The sequence below is a fragment of the Eumetopias jubatus genome, unplaced genomic scaffold (genome assembly GCF_037043125.1).
Source record: "Eumetopias jubatus isolate StellerSeaLion01/CBP00866 unplaced genomic scaffold, mEumJub1_p1.0 scaffold_8, whole genome shotgun sequence".
Lineage (NCBI taxonomy): Eukaryota > Metazoa > Chordata > Mammalia > Carnivora > Otariidae > Eumetopias > Eumetopias jubatus.
The window spans coordinates 64,967,755-64,985,377 of record NW_028274814.1 but is presented as its reverse complement, the minus strand read 5'-3'; the positions used below and the strand labels follow the sequence as shown (position 1 = coordinate 64,985,377).

At 34.8% G+C, this 17,623-nt stretch overlaps 1 protein-coding gene across 1 annotated transcript in view; it reads left to right on the top strand.

Annotated features, from left to right (window-relative positions):
• Positions 1-973: 973 nt before the first annotated feature.
• Positions 974-17,623, top strand: part of ERGIC2 (ERGIC and golgi 2) — a 42,063-nt gene continuing 25,413 nt past the window's right edge. Inside the window, exons 1-5 of the mRNA XM_028113307.2 lie at positions 974-1,044; positions 9,189-9,328; positions 10,820-10,928; positions 12,983-13,029; positions 14,285-14,355. Coding sequence (XP_027969108.1) covers positions 9,223-9,328; positions 10,820-10,928; positions 12,983-13,029; positions 14,285-14,355 — 333 coding nt within the window. The 5' untranslated portion in view covers positions 974-1,044; positions 9,189-9,222. The remainder of the gene's footprint in view (positions 1,045-9,188; positions 9,329-10,819; positions 10,929-12,982; positions 13,030-14,284; positions 14,356-17,623) is intronic.

Sequence of the window (17,623 nt, the reverse complement as noted above, 5' to 3'; positions counted from 1 at the left end):
TGAGACAATTTTGCCAAAGAAGAAATTACAAGGGAAATTTTAAAATATTTAGAGACGAATGAAGCAAAACCACAACATATCAAAACTTAAAATGGGATGCAGTGAAAGCAGTGCTAAGGGAAAACTTATAGTCATAAATACATGAAAATAAAAGGAAGATCTCAAATCGGCATCCTAACTTTACAATTTAAAAAACTAGAAATTCAGATGGATTTTCCATCCAGACTATGGATTTCTGTATCAATAACAGGTTTTGCTGCAGTAACAATACCAAAATCTCAGTGCCTAATAGAAGTTTATTTCTTATTTGTCCAAAATTTACTACAGGAAAGAGAAACTCCCAAGAAGCTATTTTCCACGTGTTACCTCAGAAATCCAGGCACGCAAGTGGAATTGTCTCCTGTACCAGTATTAATTTTCTTTACAAATATTTGAGTGCATAGGAGGTATTGGCGATATAAAGGTAAGGAAGACAGACGTGCTTTCTTAGGGAGCTTACTATCTGAAAGTCAAGAGAAACTGAACAAATAATTAAAAGCATTACCTATGTCTGGAAAAGGAATGTTTAAACGTTCTTGACAGGAGAAAATAAGGAGGCAAAAACAGAAGGCACAAAACATGATGCAGATTGGAGACGTGATACGCATTAGGGTTGCAAATGACAAATCCTGCTCCCAAGTCTCTCATTAGCAATTAAGTAAAGTGTTAGGAGTTGAGATTCGTTCTGTGGTCTGTTAACTCTCAGTTGGAAGGTAATCCACTCCTTCCCGGAGAAGCTGATTGCTTCCTGGCCACGTGGTTACACCTAAACTATGTTCCAACCTTCGTTCTGTTTAGCCACACCCCTCTCATCTTAACCACACCTCTTGATTCACAAAGCATTTCGTAGGCAAAGGGAATATCGCGAGAACTCTATATTGTCTCCCATTTGACGTTTTCAGCGGTGGTTGTCGCTGTTGTTCTCGCGATATTTTCGGGTAAACGGGAGCCCGGGCGACCCGGGCTTCTGTGAAATATGGCGGTCGGCTGATACCGTAACACAAGGTAAAATAAACCCCGCTGGGTGTTGTTCTCCCGATTGTTCCAAGGCTGTTTAGGGCGTGAATGTGGTTAAGGAGGCTGAGAATCTGTCATGGGCTTGGCTCCCTGTCTTCATCATTCTGGGGAGAGGGCCGGACTGGGGAGCCGCTCCACCTCCCCCGGGGGCGTTGCTGGCAGGACCCTGGGCAGCGCTGCGCCTGGGAGCTCCCCTCTCCCCAGTCCGGTGTCTCTCTGCCTGTCTTGCAACTTGAAGGAGTTTAAGTGCTTCTCCGATAGCGGCTGACCCTGACCCATTGCTCCTCGCGGTGTCCGGTGCCCCGATGGCTCTTCTGGTCCTCACTGAGAAGGGTCCCGTGTTGTGAAGACCAGCCGGATCGTGTCCCCATCCTCCAGGGTGTCTGGCTCCCCACCCCCATTCAGGCAAATACCAAATTCTTGGCAGCAGATTGCTCTCTTTAAGAAAGACCGAGGTCTTGGCCTCGCCTCGAAAGAGTTTCGCACGCCGCTTGGGGAAATGAGAAAGGAGCACGGCTGGCGAGATGCTATAGGAGAGAGGTCTGAGTGTCACTACTTTTCTTAAACCCTCGAGGTTTTTTTAAACCCTAGAGGTTTTACCTACCTTCGGAAGGTAACTTGTCAATTCGTGGTAGAAAATAGCCTTGGGTATAGATAGTGTATATGGTTGATAGGTCATTGTTTGGGAAAACATGTTTAACTTTTATATTTAGGATTTAGTGCCCTCAAGACTTAACGCAAAGTTACATAATATCTATTAAAATGTTGCAGGACTGGCTTTCAGAAGCAATTAGAGATACATTTAAAAACAGGATTTGTTCATTTGTTTGAAGTTTTATTTAAGTAATTGCCTAGCCTGATACATTAAACTCTGGTATATAGCCGTTAAAAGAAATGAGTCAGGCTTCTACAATGAAGAATTCAGGAGTACGCTTGTTTTGTTTATAGATATCTTTAAATTGATGCAGTTATTCCAGTTCTCCTAGAGAAGAAATAAATTTCATGGTTTCGGGGAGGGGGGGGAAGGGGAAGAGAGTAGTTTTTTTTTTTTTGATAATGAACTATAGTACACAACTGAGTTGAAATGGCTTGAGGGTACAGATCATAAAAATATATCAAGCCTGAAAGTTCTCTTAAAGGAAATCAGGCCTAGTCTGGAACATAAAAAAAAAATTAAAAAAAAAATAAATTTATTTTCTTTAGCGATTAATGGTTTAATTGGAAGAAATAGTGAAACTGATTTTTAATGGAAGTTACATTTAGTCTGCCAGCTAACAAATCCTGTTTAACAGTTGTTCGGTATTTATTCTGATTCTGCCTTTTAATGTCATGATGGGCAAATTAACCTCTTTGTGTCTTAGTTTCCTTATCTGCAAAATGGCAATAACAACATTTAACTCATAAGGTTGTTGGTGAGGATTAAATGAGTTAATACGTGCCCTTAGAACAATGCCATACAGTTACCATTCATTCAATATTAGCTATTGTTCTTTAAAAATTTTTGTTTCCTAACTTCTGTAGTTACTCACAAGACGTTGCCTTGGTACTTAGTCAAAATACAGACTGAAGAAGATGCTTTTTAATGTAATTTCTTTCTGATCCCAAAAGTGATTAAATACTCTTCTATATGGTTAATATGTCTTTAAACTCCATCTTCCAGTGGCTTGCTTTCTTATGCTGTTCTCTCAATTACTAAGGTACACATTCCTTCTTTCCACTACTCCATACAATCTTATTGTAGTCTAGGTCAGTTCTTCTGCTCTTGGTGCCTTGTTGGCCCATTCTTGTATTTGGAGACATTCATTCTATTATAAGTGTATTTTATGTGTTCCTGACCTTTTCCACTTCAGTTTTGTACACTTTTATTGAGTAGTTAGTACAGTCAAGCTGTTATTTGAGGAAGACTGTATTTATCCTTGCTTCACATTGCTGCTAGGCACTTCCAAATTGTTGTGTTGCCATCACTCTACGGCCTCTTCTCTTAGCTTTTCTATCAGTTTATATCATCCTCAGTCTATTCATATTATTAACTAATCTCAGATACTATCCCACTTTCCTCAAGGACTTTAATATAAATTCCAAATATTCTACAAATCTTTGCATTTCTTTTGAGAATTAGAAAAATTTACCAAATGACTCATTTATTTATCTTTGTTAGAAACTGTGAGGTAGCCATTATGCCTCCCTCCCTCCTTTTAAAGTAAAATATAATAGCGGATTCTATGATGTTGAGGATCTTTCCAAATTTGTCACATAGCTAGTAAGTAACTAGATATTAACCCAGTTTTTTTGGGGTCACAAAAGTCATATTTATGCCATCTTACTCAGCTTCCAAGTATACCTTTTTTTTAAAATCACTTGGAAGTTTACTAGATTTATTTGAATTATGTTGGGGTAAATGATTTTAAAAACAACATGAACTCTATTGTAAAAAGTCTAAGTTTTTAAGTGAAAAGAATAAGTACTCTTGGGAGGATATCCAGTATTTGTCAAGTGAAACTAAGTTATATTTCATAATAAAATTTTAGTGTATTCTAATGCAATATAATCAAGTAATTGAAAGTTACAGGTAAGTTATTGTTTTGCTTTTTGTTTCTGAAGTTCATTGATGGCCTGGATAATATCTGTTCTGCGTCCTTTCTCATTCTTATTAATGGCTTGTGTGAGTTTCATAGGTCTGCTGTAAAAAATTACCATAAACTAGATGGCTTAAAAACATCAACATATCTTCTCTCAGAGTTCTGGAGCTTAGCTGACTGAAATCAAGGTCTTGGCAGGGCCATGTTCCCTCTGAGGGCTCTAGGAAAGAATCCTTCCTTGCCTTTTGTAGCATCTGGGTAATCCTTGGCTCTCCTTGGTTTGTAGGTGCATCCCTCTAATCTCTGCCTCTGTCTTCACATGGCATTCTCTCCTGGTTATGTGTCTTCACCTGGCCTTCTTAAAGAACACCAGTCACTGGATTTTGGGCCTCTCTAATCCAGTATGATCTCATCTTAACTAATTACATCTTCAAAGACCCAAATATTTCCAAATAAGGCCCATTCACAAACACCAGGATTAGGACTTCATTGTGTCCTTTTAGGGAACATACTTCATGGTCAACATGGTCATATATATTAACCAATTAAATGTTTCTCATATTGCCAAATATATATTAAAAATAGAAGTTAGCTCATAAAATGTGGGTAACAGGAGTAAAATTGTTTCTCCATTTTTGTTTGGAGAAGTAGTTAAACTTAAGCAGACTAAAAGGTGTTATGAATTCTATGTTTTAATTTTGGCAAAATCTCATTGTCTCATTGTATTCAAATGGATGCAATGATGAAATATGGGCTGTATGACATTACTTAGATTGATGATAATATGTGTTCCAGCATGAAAGGTGGTTTCTTATTTCTTAGGCAGTTTATCAAAACATTGTCTTAGTCTCAGCTATTATCAATGACTTCCTAGACTTTTTTTGTTTGTTTTGCTTCTTAATATACATGACAGTTTAGGGGAGAAATTGAAGAAAACAGGTATATTACTGGAGACTGGGAAAGTATGAAGAGCAGCACCAACCAGTGGGCAAAGGAATCAAATACAGTGGCTCCTAAATTTTTAGATTTTGTGGACCAGTACACAAAATAGAGGGAAAAAACCGAAACAAAACAGGGAAAGGGGCTGCATTTGAGGACTGATGTAGAATTGCAGTTTTTAATCCAAAAATCAAAACAAAAACCTCTGTTATCTACTTTTATCATTTCATAAAAGAAAGGACATTTTGACACATTAAAAAAAAGGAAGGAGATAATCTCAGATACAAGGTTTTTAAATTGAATAAATTTAGCTTTAAAAGTTTCCTATATTGTCTTTGGTTTTTTCATTAAGGTTCAGAAAAGAAAATTTTCTAACAGAATGGCAGTGAATTCTGGAAACCAGTGATCTAGGGAATTTCTTTTTTTTCTTTTTTCAAAATTTATTTGAGAGAGAAAGAGAGTGCAAGCGGGGTGGGGGGTGTTGGTGGGCAGAGGGAGAGGGAAAGAGTCTCAAGCCGACTCTTCCCTGAGCACGGAGCCTCATGCGGGGCTCAATCTCACGACCCTGAGATCATGAGCTGAGCTGAAACCAAGAGTTGGATGCTTAACCAGCTGAGTCACCCAGGTGCCCCAATCTAGGGTATTTCTAAATGCATTTTTTTAAATGGCTGACCCAGCTAGATGGAGAAGCATATAAATTGGGAATGGGAGCAGTGGAACTGGATAACTGGAGGAAGTCCAAGGGATTGGAAACACAGGGATAATGAAGAACAAATTCTGTCCTAGTTAGGAAATTAAAGAGCCAGAAGGATAATTGATTCTGCTCACAGAGGAAAATTAGTGTTTTAGATTTTAGAGATGGAGCAGTTTTAAAAGTTAAGAGGTGCCAAAACGTGGTCTTGCTTGTGTGTGGCTTTGCATAGATGGAAGTCACTGGCATAGAAAATCAGTTACACTTACCTGGTAAAAGTGTTATCATTGTGAGTGAATGCCATAGGATGAGTGTCATAGGGTCATGACTTGCAAAGGATTGTGATGGAATGAGGAAGAAGAGAAGCATATTGAATGATCCAGGTGCTAGAGTCATTAAGGAAATTTTAAATATATCCAGATGTTAGTAGAAGATGATCATATGTACTGAAGTGTCAGTGTACACTGGTTTGGGGCATGGACTCTGGAGCCAAGCTGCTTGGGATCGAATCCAGGTTCTATCACTTGGTGTGTGGCCTTGCAAAAATTACTTGACTGTTCTGTGCCTCAGTTTCTTAACTATAAATGAGAATAAAAATAGCATCTACTTCATAGAGTCGTTTAGGGGGTTACATGAATAAATATATAAAATGCTTCAAATAATACCTAACACATAGTATGAAAGCTGTAACTGTATAGTATATGTGTTTATTATTATTATTAGAAGTAGAAGGGAAGAGATGATTGAGAAACTGTAATATGATATATAAAACATATGCTGCTTTACCCTGTGAGTCTCAGAAATGAAGTAAGGATTCGAAGGGAATTACCACCAGGAGAATGTCAAGTTCCATGAAAAAAGCAGGTAAAAGGATGCTTTTAGAAAAACTAGAAGTTATTGGATAATTTGTTCATATCAGAACAGTGGCTCTGTGGAGTAGAGTGGCAAGTACTGAGGATGGAATGGGTTTCTTGGATGTAGGTTAGTCCTGATCTAACAGGAGTGGGACAGGAATGGCAGAGTGGCAAGGTGCTCCATTCTAGAAAAGTAATCGTGGAAAATAAGAATGGAAGATAATAGAGTCTGGGAAGTAGCCAAGTGGGAGGAGTGCTGAATAAGCTGTATGAATTGTTAGAAGGTTTGTAAAACCAGCTGCTGTCATATCTTTATATGTAATTTAAAAGAAATTTATAAAGCTTAGAAAAATAAAGTTTAGGAGTAAAATTCAGTTTAATTCATTTGCTCATCAATGCTCTCTATACCTATTATGTGCCAACCACTCTTCTAAGTACTAGGACTACTAGAGTGGAAAAAAAAATTCCTCTCCTTGTGGATCTTATATTTTTATATATTTACTTATATAACTGTTTTGATTGGAAAGCTGTGGTGTCATGGGTATTTCTGGGGAAATTTCCTTCCTTCCTTCCTTATTTGGGGAATGTCTCTTCCTCCCTCCCTCCCTCCCTTCTCTCCTTCCTTTTTTCCCGTTAGTATTTATTAAATACCCCTGTCCCAGGTGTTGGAGATCTACAGATCAAGTGAGACAGGTTCCGGCTCTAACACTACGGTGGAGAAAACAGAAAATTAAAAAAGCAATTAATTGAGGCTGAATTGTCTTTGGAATGACCCAATGAAAATGTCATAGAAAGAAAAATATATACATGTCTGCAGAGAGATTTGTACTGGGAATAAAGATTTGAGAGGAATCAGCATGTAGATGGAAATTGTAGGGTTGGGAGATCACTGGGGGAAAATGTGGAGGTTGGGAGGAGCACCAAGTGCAGAATCTGAAAGGAAGAGGAATCTGTACAGTAAGCCAAAGAAGGTCTTCAAGGTAGAATGAAAATCAGGAATATAGTATCACTTAAGCCAAGGTCAGATGCTGTTTCAAGAAGAAAAAGAAGTGATAAACTTTTTTGAGTCAAAATTAGATAAGGACTAAAAAATGTCCATAAGATTTCATACTAAAAAAGTTGTTAATGACCTAGCTCAGATCAAATGTAGTTAAGAGGTGAGCATGTAGTGAGGAAGTAGTCACAGTGTACAAATGGGGACAGTTCTTTTTTTTTTTTTTTTTTATAGTAAACTCTACCCCCAGCATGGGGCTTGAGCTTACCACCCTGAGATCAAGAGTCACATGCTCAATTGACTGAGCCAGCCAGGTGCCCCAACAATTCATTCTATTAAGTTTGGCTTATAGATAAGCAGCCAGAGATCTATAGCTGGAGTTGGACTGGATTTAATGTAGAGTTTTGTTCTAAAGATAAGAGGTTTGAACATATTTAATATTTAACTCCAATAGGAATGAGTAGAAATTGAAAGACTGAAGAAGAATCAATCTTGGTGTAGTTACCACTAAGCAGGTACAGAAAATAAATTTGATTACTCTGAGTTTAATAAACTTAGGGAGCGCAGCTTATGCCTACAAACACTCAGAAGCTTAATTTACAAATGAGAATACCAGTTTTATAATTGTCATGGGGATCAGAAACTCATCTGTCATGTCTACATGTCTCTTTTTTCGTTAAGAAAAACATACACATGAAAAGCAAAATTATAATCTGAAGGCCATGTTGTGCATATGGAATAGGAAAGAAGTTAGTTGGATGTTTTTAATAGCAAATGAAATCAACATATTAACGCTTCCAGGTTCACTTTAGAGCAGTAGCCTCCTTGTGGACTGATTAGTAGTGCCCCTGGTTAGAGACTGGTCTCTTGGACAGTATTCATGATCACTGGCCAGTTTTTACTTCTCTGACTCTCCTTTTTGTTCACAAATGTCCTTTCTGTGGCCCATTCTTTCTATATTAATCCTACCCATTGGATTTCAGATGAGTCTGCTTTCTTCTAGAGAAATTCTTTTTCTTTTAGCGGCTCCTGCAACCATTTGATTTATTCTATTAGGTGTTGATTTTATTAATACAACTTTGATTTCTAGTAATGCTTTATAGTATCACCTATAGTATTATTTATATAAATCAGTCTTATAAAAATTATATGAATATTTGAGAATTCAGTTATTTTTACGGCTTTGTAACATAGTTTAGAAATAGTTGGCATACTGGTCAAAAAAAGAATACCAAGCAGTCAATTTTTAAATTAATACTTTTATTGCAAAAATAGATAACTTAGTCCAAAATTTTGTTAAAAAGACAATTAAAATCCTTCCATAATTTCCTTTTAACATTTTTGCATATAGACTTTGAATCAGTTTCTTGTGTATCTTTCCTCCCGTTTCCCATAAAACTGGACTTCTACAACCTTCTAGTCTTTTCCTAATGTATTATGAGTGTTTTCCTATGTCATTAAATGTTTTCTTTTATAAGATTTTCAGTGTTTACATATATTCAGAGCTTTTAATTCACCATAGTTTGTATATTTGCTACCCAGCATTTCTTTCTTTCTTTGATATTTAAAAATAACAATATGAGAATTAGTCTCATAATGAGAATTATCCTCATAATCAAGGTTTTGGTGACAACCAGATTATTACCTCAGGATACTTTCCTAAAAAGGGAATTTACTTAGTCAAAAGGAGAGTGGTGAATATTTATATTCTTCTAGCAATAGATTAGCATATCTATTTTATTTCATTGTCATCTATTAGTAGGAATGTATTTTAATATTTGCTAATTTAATAGAAGAAAAATTATTTCTTATTTTAATTTGTATATTTAAATATTATGAATGTGAATTGCTTTTCACTTTTTTGCTGTTTAATGTGTGTGTGTAAATTGCCTTTCATTAGTATGTTTTGTCAGGGTGGGATGGAGAAAGGAGAGGTGCGTATAAGCATTAAGCTTTTTTTCTCAAGGAGGAGTGAAATGTTAAGTCATTCCAACAACATTTGTCAGTTATCCAAAATTAAAAGAAACCTTTGTATCTTTTTTAGAGTATTCATTTAGTCATTATTTATTCCTTAGCATGACTATATGAAAGAAGAAGGTTTTCCTGAAGATGAGGCGACTGAATCGGAAAAAAACCTTAAGTTTGGTGAAAGAGCTGGATGCCTTTCCAAAGGTTCCTGACAGCTATGTAGAGACTTCAGCCAGTGGGGGTACAGGTGAGTATCAGTTCCAATTAAAACTCCTTCAAGCGCAGCTTCTTAGGGAGCCAGTCAACAACATACAGAAATGTAGTCATGAAGAAGAACTCATCAATGCGTTGCACAATAACTTTGTGACTGGTCTGTCCTTATGTCACACTGTTTGCCCTAATTTTATTGTCATGTATATTTTCTTTGGCATCTAAACCCAGTGCAGTCTATGCGTTTAGCAGCATTTATTAAAACATTGCTGAACAAATTAATCCAACTTTACTGCTTTGGTGCTCTTGAGTTATGTATAATTATATATGAATAGAATTGAACTTGGAAGAAGTTATTTAACGATCTTAAACTGCTTCAGTCCTATTTTGGTTAAGAATAAATCAATTTAGACATTATAATAGAAATCTTAGTTTCATATTACTGGAGAGAGGCAGCATGAGGTAATAGTTAAGAGCTTAGACTCTGGAACCAGACGGTCTGGATTTAAATCCCACCTCTACCTTTTCCTAACTACTTGACCTTAAGGAAGTTACTTAATCCATCTATGCTTTAGTTTCTTCTTCCATGAAATGGGGATAATATCAGTTTTTACCTGGTAGGGTTACTCTAATGATTAAGTAAATTAATATTTAAAAAATGCTTAATGCAGTACCTGGTACAAAAAGAAGTGTTCATTAAATAAAACAAATATGAAATATGTAAGAAAAATATGCGACTATGATAGTATTTACTATTATTTCTTTCCCCATGAAGAGCTAATAAAATATTTCACATAAGATTGACATTTCATTTGGTAAAATGTGTAGTTAAGTTTCTTGCTATTTCTAACCTGTTATTAAGTTTTTTTTTTTAATGAAAAAGTGCAAGTTCTTGTTGCACAATCCATTTTAAGTATATTTTGTCACAGTATAAGATAGTTCTTTTCTTTTTGTCAGGTCTTTTCTTTTATAAATGAGGTGATATATTTAGGAGATTCCAAAGTAGATGAGAATTTTATTAGAGATTTGGAGATGTTATTTGCGTTTCTGGTACACAGATTGTCATGGCTTCTCAAGAGCTAAGAATTAGTCTAGTTTTTTTATAGATTGGCTATAGGCATGGATGTGTTTTTAATTATGAGGGGACTGCTTTCAAATTTGTAGTGTAAGACTTATGCTTACTTTCCTCATTTATCATGCCTATGGCAGTGCCATATACAAGAAAGGAAAAATTCTGTGTCTTGTAAAATTTGGCAAATCTATTTAGTGAGATACCCTTAATATTGATGAGATAAAATGCTTCTCAATAGTAGAAATGTTTGTGTTCATGTTTGCACTCATTAAATCTTCATTTTTGAGCTGTTTTAGAAAGAAATGTATAATGAACATTTTAAGAAAAACCTTTTATAGTATCCATTCACATGGCAATCATAAGGGCTTTCTTTGCTAATTTTAATCTCACTTAAAATAGTTTCCTGTTTACTTTTTAAAAATTGTTTTAATTCTGGTTTTTTGTTTCGTTTCTCAGTTTCTCTAATAGCATTTACCACAATGGCTTTATTAACCATAATGGAATTTTCAGTATATCAAGATACATGGATGAAGTATGAATATGAAGTAGATAAGGATTTTTCTAGGTAACTTCTTTTTACTTCTTGAAATACCTTTGGATTCAAATTGTTTTAAAGTTAGCATATCCTTTTAAAAATTTTTTCTAACCTTTTATACTTGGTTTGTTTTAGTTCTGAAGAAGTAGTCCTGAAAATTCTCCTTAACTGCATGCATTAGGGGAAACATTTTAGAGTCATTTCAATATTGGTTAAATGCTAAAAGAGAGATCTTCTTGATTTAATATGCACTTGTATAAAAAGGTTAGGAGAACATAATATATATATATATTTTTAGATGCTGAAATGGTAGAAATTGTTTAATGTTTTGAAACTTTTTAGATTTTGAAATATCTTGTGTGTGCTGGAAAATAAAGTGTCTAAAGCTACATTGTATATGCTTATAACTAGATTTTTATAAATTATATCTAAATACAGTTTTACTATAAATAGTATCACTTTTAACCCTTTTAAAATATGTACTTTAATTTCTTTGTATTTGGATTTTTTAATGATTGGAAATTGCAGGTTTATAATGTTAAGATTGCACTAGGTGGAGGGCGGGGTGTACTTCTCAATTTCAATTCCATTTCTGCCGTTTACTAGCAATGTGACTTTAGGGAAGTTACTAAATCTATGTTTGCATGTACTTCAGTCTCCTTTTTCATAAAATGGGGATAATAGTTACAGTATCTGCCTCATGGGGTTAATGAGAATTAAGGAAGTCAATATTGGTAAATTGCTGTGTAACTTCGGACAAATCACACAAGTGACTTCTTTTGGGCCTCAGTTTCTTCATCTGTAATATGAGTATTATTCTGGATACTAGTAGTTTTCAAAGAATTTGTTATTTTTAGCACCAATGAATCACTTTTTGCTTTTTTCCAAATGAAGTATTACATAGGTTACCTTGTAAGCTAATGGGGATGCCCAGAAGCTTGGCCACTTGGCCTCGTTCTCTGGTTCCTATAGCATCTCCTAAGCCTAAACCCCACAGTTATTTGGAGTACAGTTTGAACTCTAGACAATTTAAGATGATATGAAGCTCCAAAAATCTGTAGTTCCTATTGAAACCATAGAAAAATTTTTAGAGGGAAAAAGTTTTGATTGGAAGCACAAGATGGGACTGATACTTGTACTCATTCTGTTATTCCTGATGCTTAATTCTGGTATTTGAAAATTAATTTGATTTGAACTGATCCTTTGAAAATGAAGCATTGGCTGAGCCTTTTTAAAAGGCTATGCAAAACTTTAAGCATCATAGGGTTTTTTTTTTTCCTGGCAGTTTGGTGCATTTACCCTGAGCCACTCAGACTTAGTTTCCAATATGCCACTTCAGTGGTTATGGGATCTTCAACCAGGCATTTACTCTGCTCTGAACAACACTGGCTTCTCTGTAAATCTAGAAAGCTATCTACTTTATATAGGTCCATGATAAAGAATAAAAAAGATAGGGCGCCTAAGTGGCTCAGTCAGTCAGTAAGCGTCTGCCTTTGGCTTGGGTCATGATCTCAGGGTCCTGAGATAGAGCCCCTCATCTGGGCTCCCTGCTCAGTGGGGAGTCTGCTTCTCCCCCCCGCCCCCCCCACTTGTGGCTCTCTCTCTCTCTGGGTCTCAAATAAATAAAATCTTTAAAAAAAAAAGAATAAAAAAGGTAATAATTGTAGGGCATTAGGAATAAATGCCTGATATGATATTTATCTGATAAATAGAAGAGAAATACTTGTAATTCCTAACCCTTGGTTTTGAAATTTTATGTTCTTCAAAGAATATTCTGTATAGGGTTTATGTAAACAGAGGTAGACTTTTCTGAGTTGCCTGGAGTTATTGTTGAGTTACCATGATTAAATTAAAGGATACTGTGTTGAAAACTTGTGAAATCAGAAAGGCTTTTAGAATAGTTGCAAAATACAGAGTTTTTACTTTTAAAGTGCCTTTGTTTTGGCCATAAGAAACGCTATCCAAGTTCTAATCAACATATTTTATTATGTTTGAAATCCAAGTTTTCATAGATCAGTTGATTTATATTTCTCATGTTTTCTTGATTACTTGGTAGGTACTAACATTTCCTTTTTGTCTTCTAGCAAATTGAGAATCAATATAGATATTACTGTTGCTATGAAGTGTCAGTGTAAGTACACCTTTAACTTGTTGAGTCCATGTATTGTTTATGATTTAAATAATTGTTAGTAGAAAGTAAGACCACTGGTGGTGTTTTAACTTTATTTTTTCCTTTATGCTATCTTAAAATGCTATGGTAACGTTATTTAATAGTGCAAGTTGTTTTGCTCCCTAGCTTATATTCTTTAAATTTCTTTTCCATGAAGAGAAGAGATTTAACTTTCACATTAGTACAATTAAAATAAAAGAAAACTGGAGGAAATTTTCATGAGTCAGAGTTCTAATTTAGATGTATCATTTATTTCTTTCTTGTTTGGAGTTACCAGTTTTACACCCACCCATGCTCTACAACATACCCTGTTTCACTGTTTTGGTTTGACACCCTTTACTTGCAGTCTTGCATATTAAAATATGGATCCAAGTCTTTTAACTAAATAATGTGTTACCCTTTTTTATTTTCTTCTCTGGCTTCCCTTGATTATACTAGTAGAAGTGGGAAAATGTTAATGTGCTAGGTAGATAATGTTTGAATCAGTATTGCTCTCAAAGATGAGGATGTTTTTGCATGAAAGATCTTTTAAATTACTGAAAATTTCTTTTAAATTGAGACAAAATTTTTTAAAGTATAAAATAGTTTAAGCAGATAATTTCTGGGACATTTCATCTCAGAAAAATTTTAAATCTCTTTCCCTTTTCATTTATTTTTCCTTATGGTAGTGGTTTTAAGAGTAAAGAAACACTTTATATTTAAACTATGAGTTTGTTACTACTGAATATATATTTTTGCCTTATTTTAGATGTTTGAATACCCTTAAAACTTTTGCCTTTTCAAAATAAACTTTTCCTATTTGTTGATTTTTTTAAAAAGTCATCAGTAGCTTTCTCTTAAAATTTCTTTTAATTTCTAAAAATAATTTTTGTATTTAATATTTTGTTTGGCAGCCATTTAATTTAGTACTTGTGATTAGGTTCTTGACAATTTTTGCAAAGCTCTGCAGTTGAGTGAAGTTTATGCTTTTTACCGTGAGATTCTGAGTCATCTTTTTTACTGAACAAGAACCAGAAAAAGTATTACTGATTTTTTTGAATACTTTCCACCAAAACTGTATAATGCGACTGTTTTAACTTTTGGGAACAAATAATTGGTATAGGAAAGTGATTTTATGTATTGGAATTTTCTGTTAGTCATTTCAGTTTGTTAGTTTATGTAATATATAGTTTGGCTCCGAAAATAGAATGTAAACTTCTATTTTTTTTTTATGCAGATGTTGGAGCAGATGTATTGGATTTAGCAGAAACAATGGTTGCATCTGCAGATGGTCTAGTTTATGAACCAGTAAGTTTAATGGACATGTACTTTTAAATAATATACTATGAGATGTTGTTTTCTTGAAGACAGTTTTGATATTTGCTTTTCGTTTTGTAGGTTTTAATATGTGTGTGTGTGTGTGTGTGTGTGTGTGTATTTTTAATTTAAAAGTAACCCATATTCTTTGTGAAGATTTCTAATGCCAAAGCCTTGAGAATAACAATTGTTAGCATTTAGGAAAAGCCTCTAAAGTCTGTTTTATAACCTTATTATTCATTTTTTGTTAATCCTTCCTGATAGTTTCCTTTTTTCTTATAGTTACTATAATGATTAAATGTTCTTCTTTTCCTCCAATGATTCGGAAATTCTGTGTCCTATCTGTATTCTACTTTTAGCAAAGTTAAGTCTTTAAAAATGTTTCAGCTGTATTCCTCTTAACATAAGGAAGAATAAAGCAGTATCTAAGAGGAAACATTTTCTATGCATTTACTTTTTTTTTCTCTCCTTCAAACCTCTATTTCCCAAAGCTAGTGAAATTCTGACATTCTCCTATTGTTTTCATAGCACAAGTTGTGTATGATATAACCAGTTTGTCAGGAAACACCATCACATTACAGGGGCAAATATCACATTACAGGAGTAGGTGTTAACAAGTCGTGATAACTAGCTCTAAAGAAGCTTTAGAGAATAAAGAAGGGAACTCCCAGCTACTTTGAGTTGCTCTCTGCTCAGTTGGCATTGTGGTACTTAGGTTTACCCATGCATTCTTGAGTTCTTTTATCATTGACAGTTGTGAACCCTTCTTTAAGCAGATTGCAAAGTGAAGACTAAAGGTGATGGAGGAGGATTAGAGATAGCTGAATGTGTCATAGGAAAAAAATAAAAGGAAACCTTTAGGTCAGTTTTGATTATCAAATTATTTTTAGCTTATAGCAATAAAATATATTTATAAGCCTTTTGATGCATACTTTTTAAGTAGAAATTTCTGAAGAAAAGGTAACTTTGTTATTGCTGCTCTGAATCTCTTTGCTCCCTAACTCCTGTATTCCCACTCAAAAAATTGATTTCCCTGTAATTTTTTATGAGGTTTGGTACCTTACAATTTCAGGTACCATGTTATCACATTTTAAACTATTATCTAGAAATTTAGATCTAGATAATTTTTAGACATTTTAACATTTGCATTACATTTCATACTATTTTAAGAATAATTATTGAGTTTTAATTCTATGTTTTATTGCTTTTATTTTCTACCATTCTTACTTTATTTTTTATCACCTTGTGGAAGGACTTTTTAAGACTTGTCAGTAAGAATATGTGGATATGTGGATTATGTTTTAGAGACTCTAGCATGACTGCCTATGTTGTTCTGTTCTTCATGTAAGTTTGGCTCAGGATATAATTCTGCTTTATGGTGTTTTGCATTCAAAACTTTATAGACATTCCTTCATTGTCTTCTGATGCAATTATTTTTTCCTTCATAGGTAACATATTCATCTACTTGAATGCTTTTTTTCTTTTGCTTTTATAATTCAAATATTTATCCCATATATCCAGGTTTGGATCACCTTGGGGTGTAGGGTTTTTTTGTTTGTTTGTTTGTTTGTTTGTTTTTTGTATTTTGGTTTTGATCTTAATGATCTGAATTTTGAAGTGTTTTTTTTTGGCTTGTTTATTTGCTTTAAATTTGTTTAAAGCAATGTTTTTACCTCTTATTATTATTATTATTATTATTTTTTAGAGAGAGAAAATGGGGGGCAGAGGAAGAGGGAGAGAGAGAATCTTAAGCAGGCTCCCCAATTCAGGGTTCAGTCTCACTACCCTGAGATCATGACTTGAGCTGAAATCAAGAGTTGGATGCTTAACCAACTGAGCCACCTGGCATCCCTTTACCGCTGCTTTTTAAAGTTCTTACCACATGATGTTGATTTCATGGAGTGGTTCTCAGTATCCTTATTAATTCTTATTTTAGATGCATATTTCAAACTTCGCCTCTGAGTTCTGAGAGATTACCTTGATCCAGCAGGACGAATCTTCTTTTCAGTGCCTTCATTACAGTTTAAAATTCAATGATTCTATTTTATATCTTTAATATATCACAGATCATTCCATTTTTTTGTCATTATGATGTAAATTTTATTTACAAACAATTAGAAAAACTTAACATCTTTCTTATTTCTAGGAATGGTATCATAGAGGAAGTGAGATTGATCACTTTTTTCAAGTTAATATTTTTATATATTTATTTATTGTTCATTCTTAGGATGAGATATAAGTGGCCTATTAAGTGATTGAGAGTTGACATAGACTGTTGAGTTATGTCAGTTTTTATCTGACCCCCCTTCTCCAACACACACACACACTTTTTTTTTTTTTTCAGGCCTAGATGAAAGGAGAAAAGGGTGTTAGGTTTAGATATACTGTGCTTCTTTTAAGTAATATTAGAGCTTCAGGTGCTTTTTGAAAAGAAAGGGAGAAGTCAGTATTGGGTCCAGGATGGCAGAATAGTTCACCAGGGCATTCCAGGTTTCCTTTTCTGTGCTTGTTTTGACAGGCTACATTTCACTAGGCTAACTCCTCCTTTCTTTAGCCAGTGTGAGTCCTCATTAGCAGCCAGCCGTGGCAGTAGTCTTGCTTAATTTAGAACACTGTCCAGGTCACATGTAAGCTAGGAATAACACTGCTGTGGAATGTCCTCACATGTGGTCTCTGACACTTGATTTGAACTCCTGAAAGTGCTCCTAGGGTGGGGACCTCCTCTTTCTCATGTGTCTCTTTGTCTTAGCACCTGTTCCTCTCTTTCTCTGAGTTATGGACTTTCCTTGTTTCCTACATAGACCTCTCTGGGCCATGAAATGAATTATGTGTTGGTTTCTTTTCTCAGTTTAGTCTCCCTTGTATGCAGGCTTGCATAAGTTCTTGAAAATTTCCAGCATGTTGATGCTAATTTAAAACGATAATATAGGGGCGCCTGGGTGGCTCAGTCATTGGGCATCTGCCTTCGTCTCAGATCATGATCCCAGGATCCTGGGATTGAGCCCCGCATCAGGCTTCCCTCTCCCACTCCCTCTGCTTGTGTTCCCTCTCTCGCTGTGTATCCCCCTCTGTCAAAAAAATAAATACAATCTTTAAAAAAAATAAAATGATAATATAGAGTGTGTCTTCATTTTGTTTCTTTGAACACTGAAAATTTGGTTATGAGGAAACTTAATCATCTTGAACTTCGCCTCTAAAATTTACTTAGCCTTTTTCTTTAGCATTCTCGCTGTATTCTGAGTGTCTCCCATTCCTACTC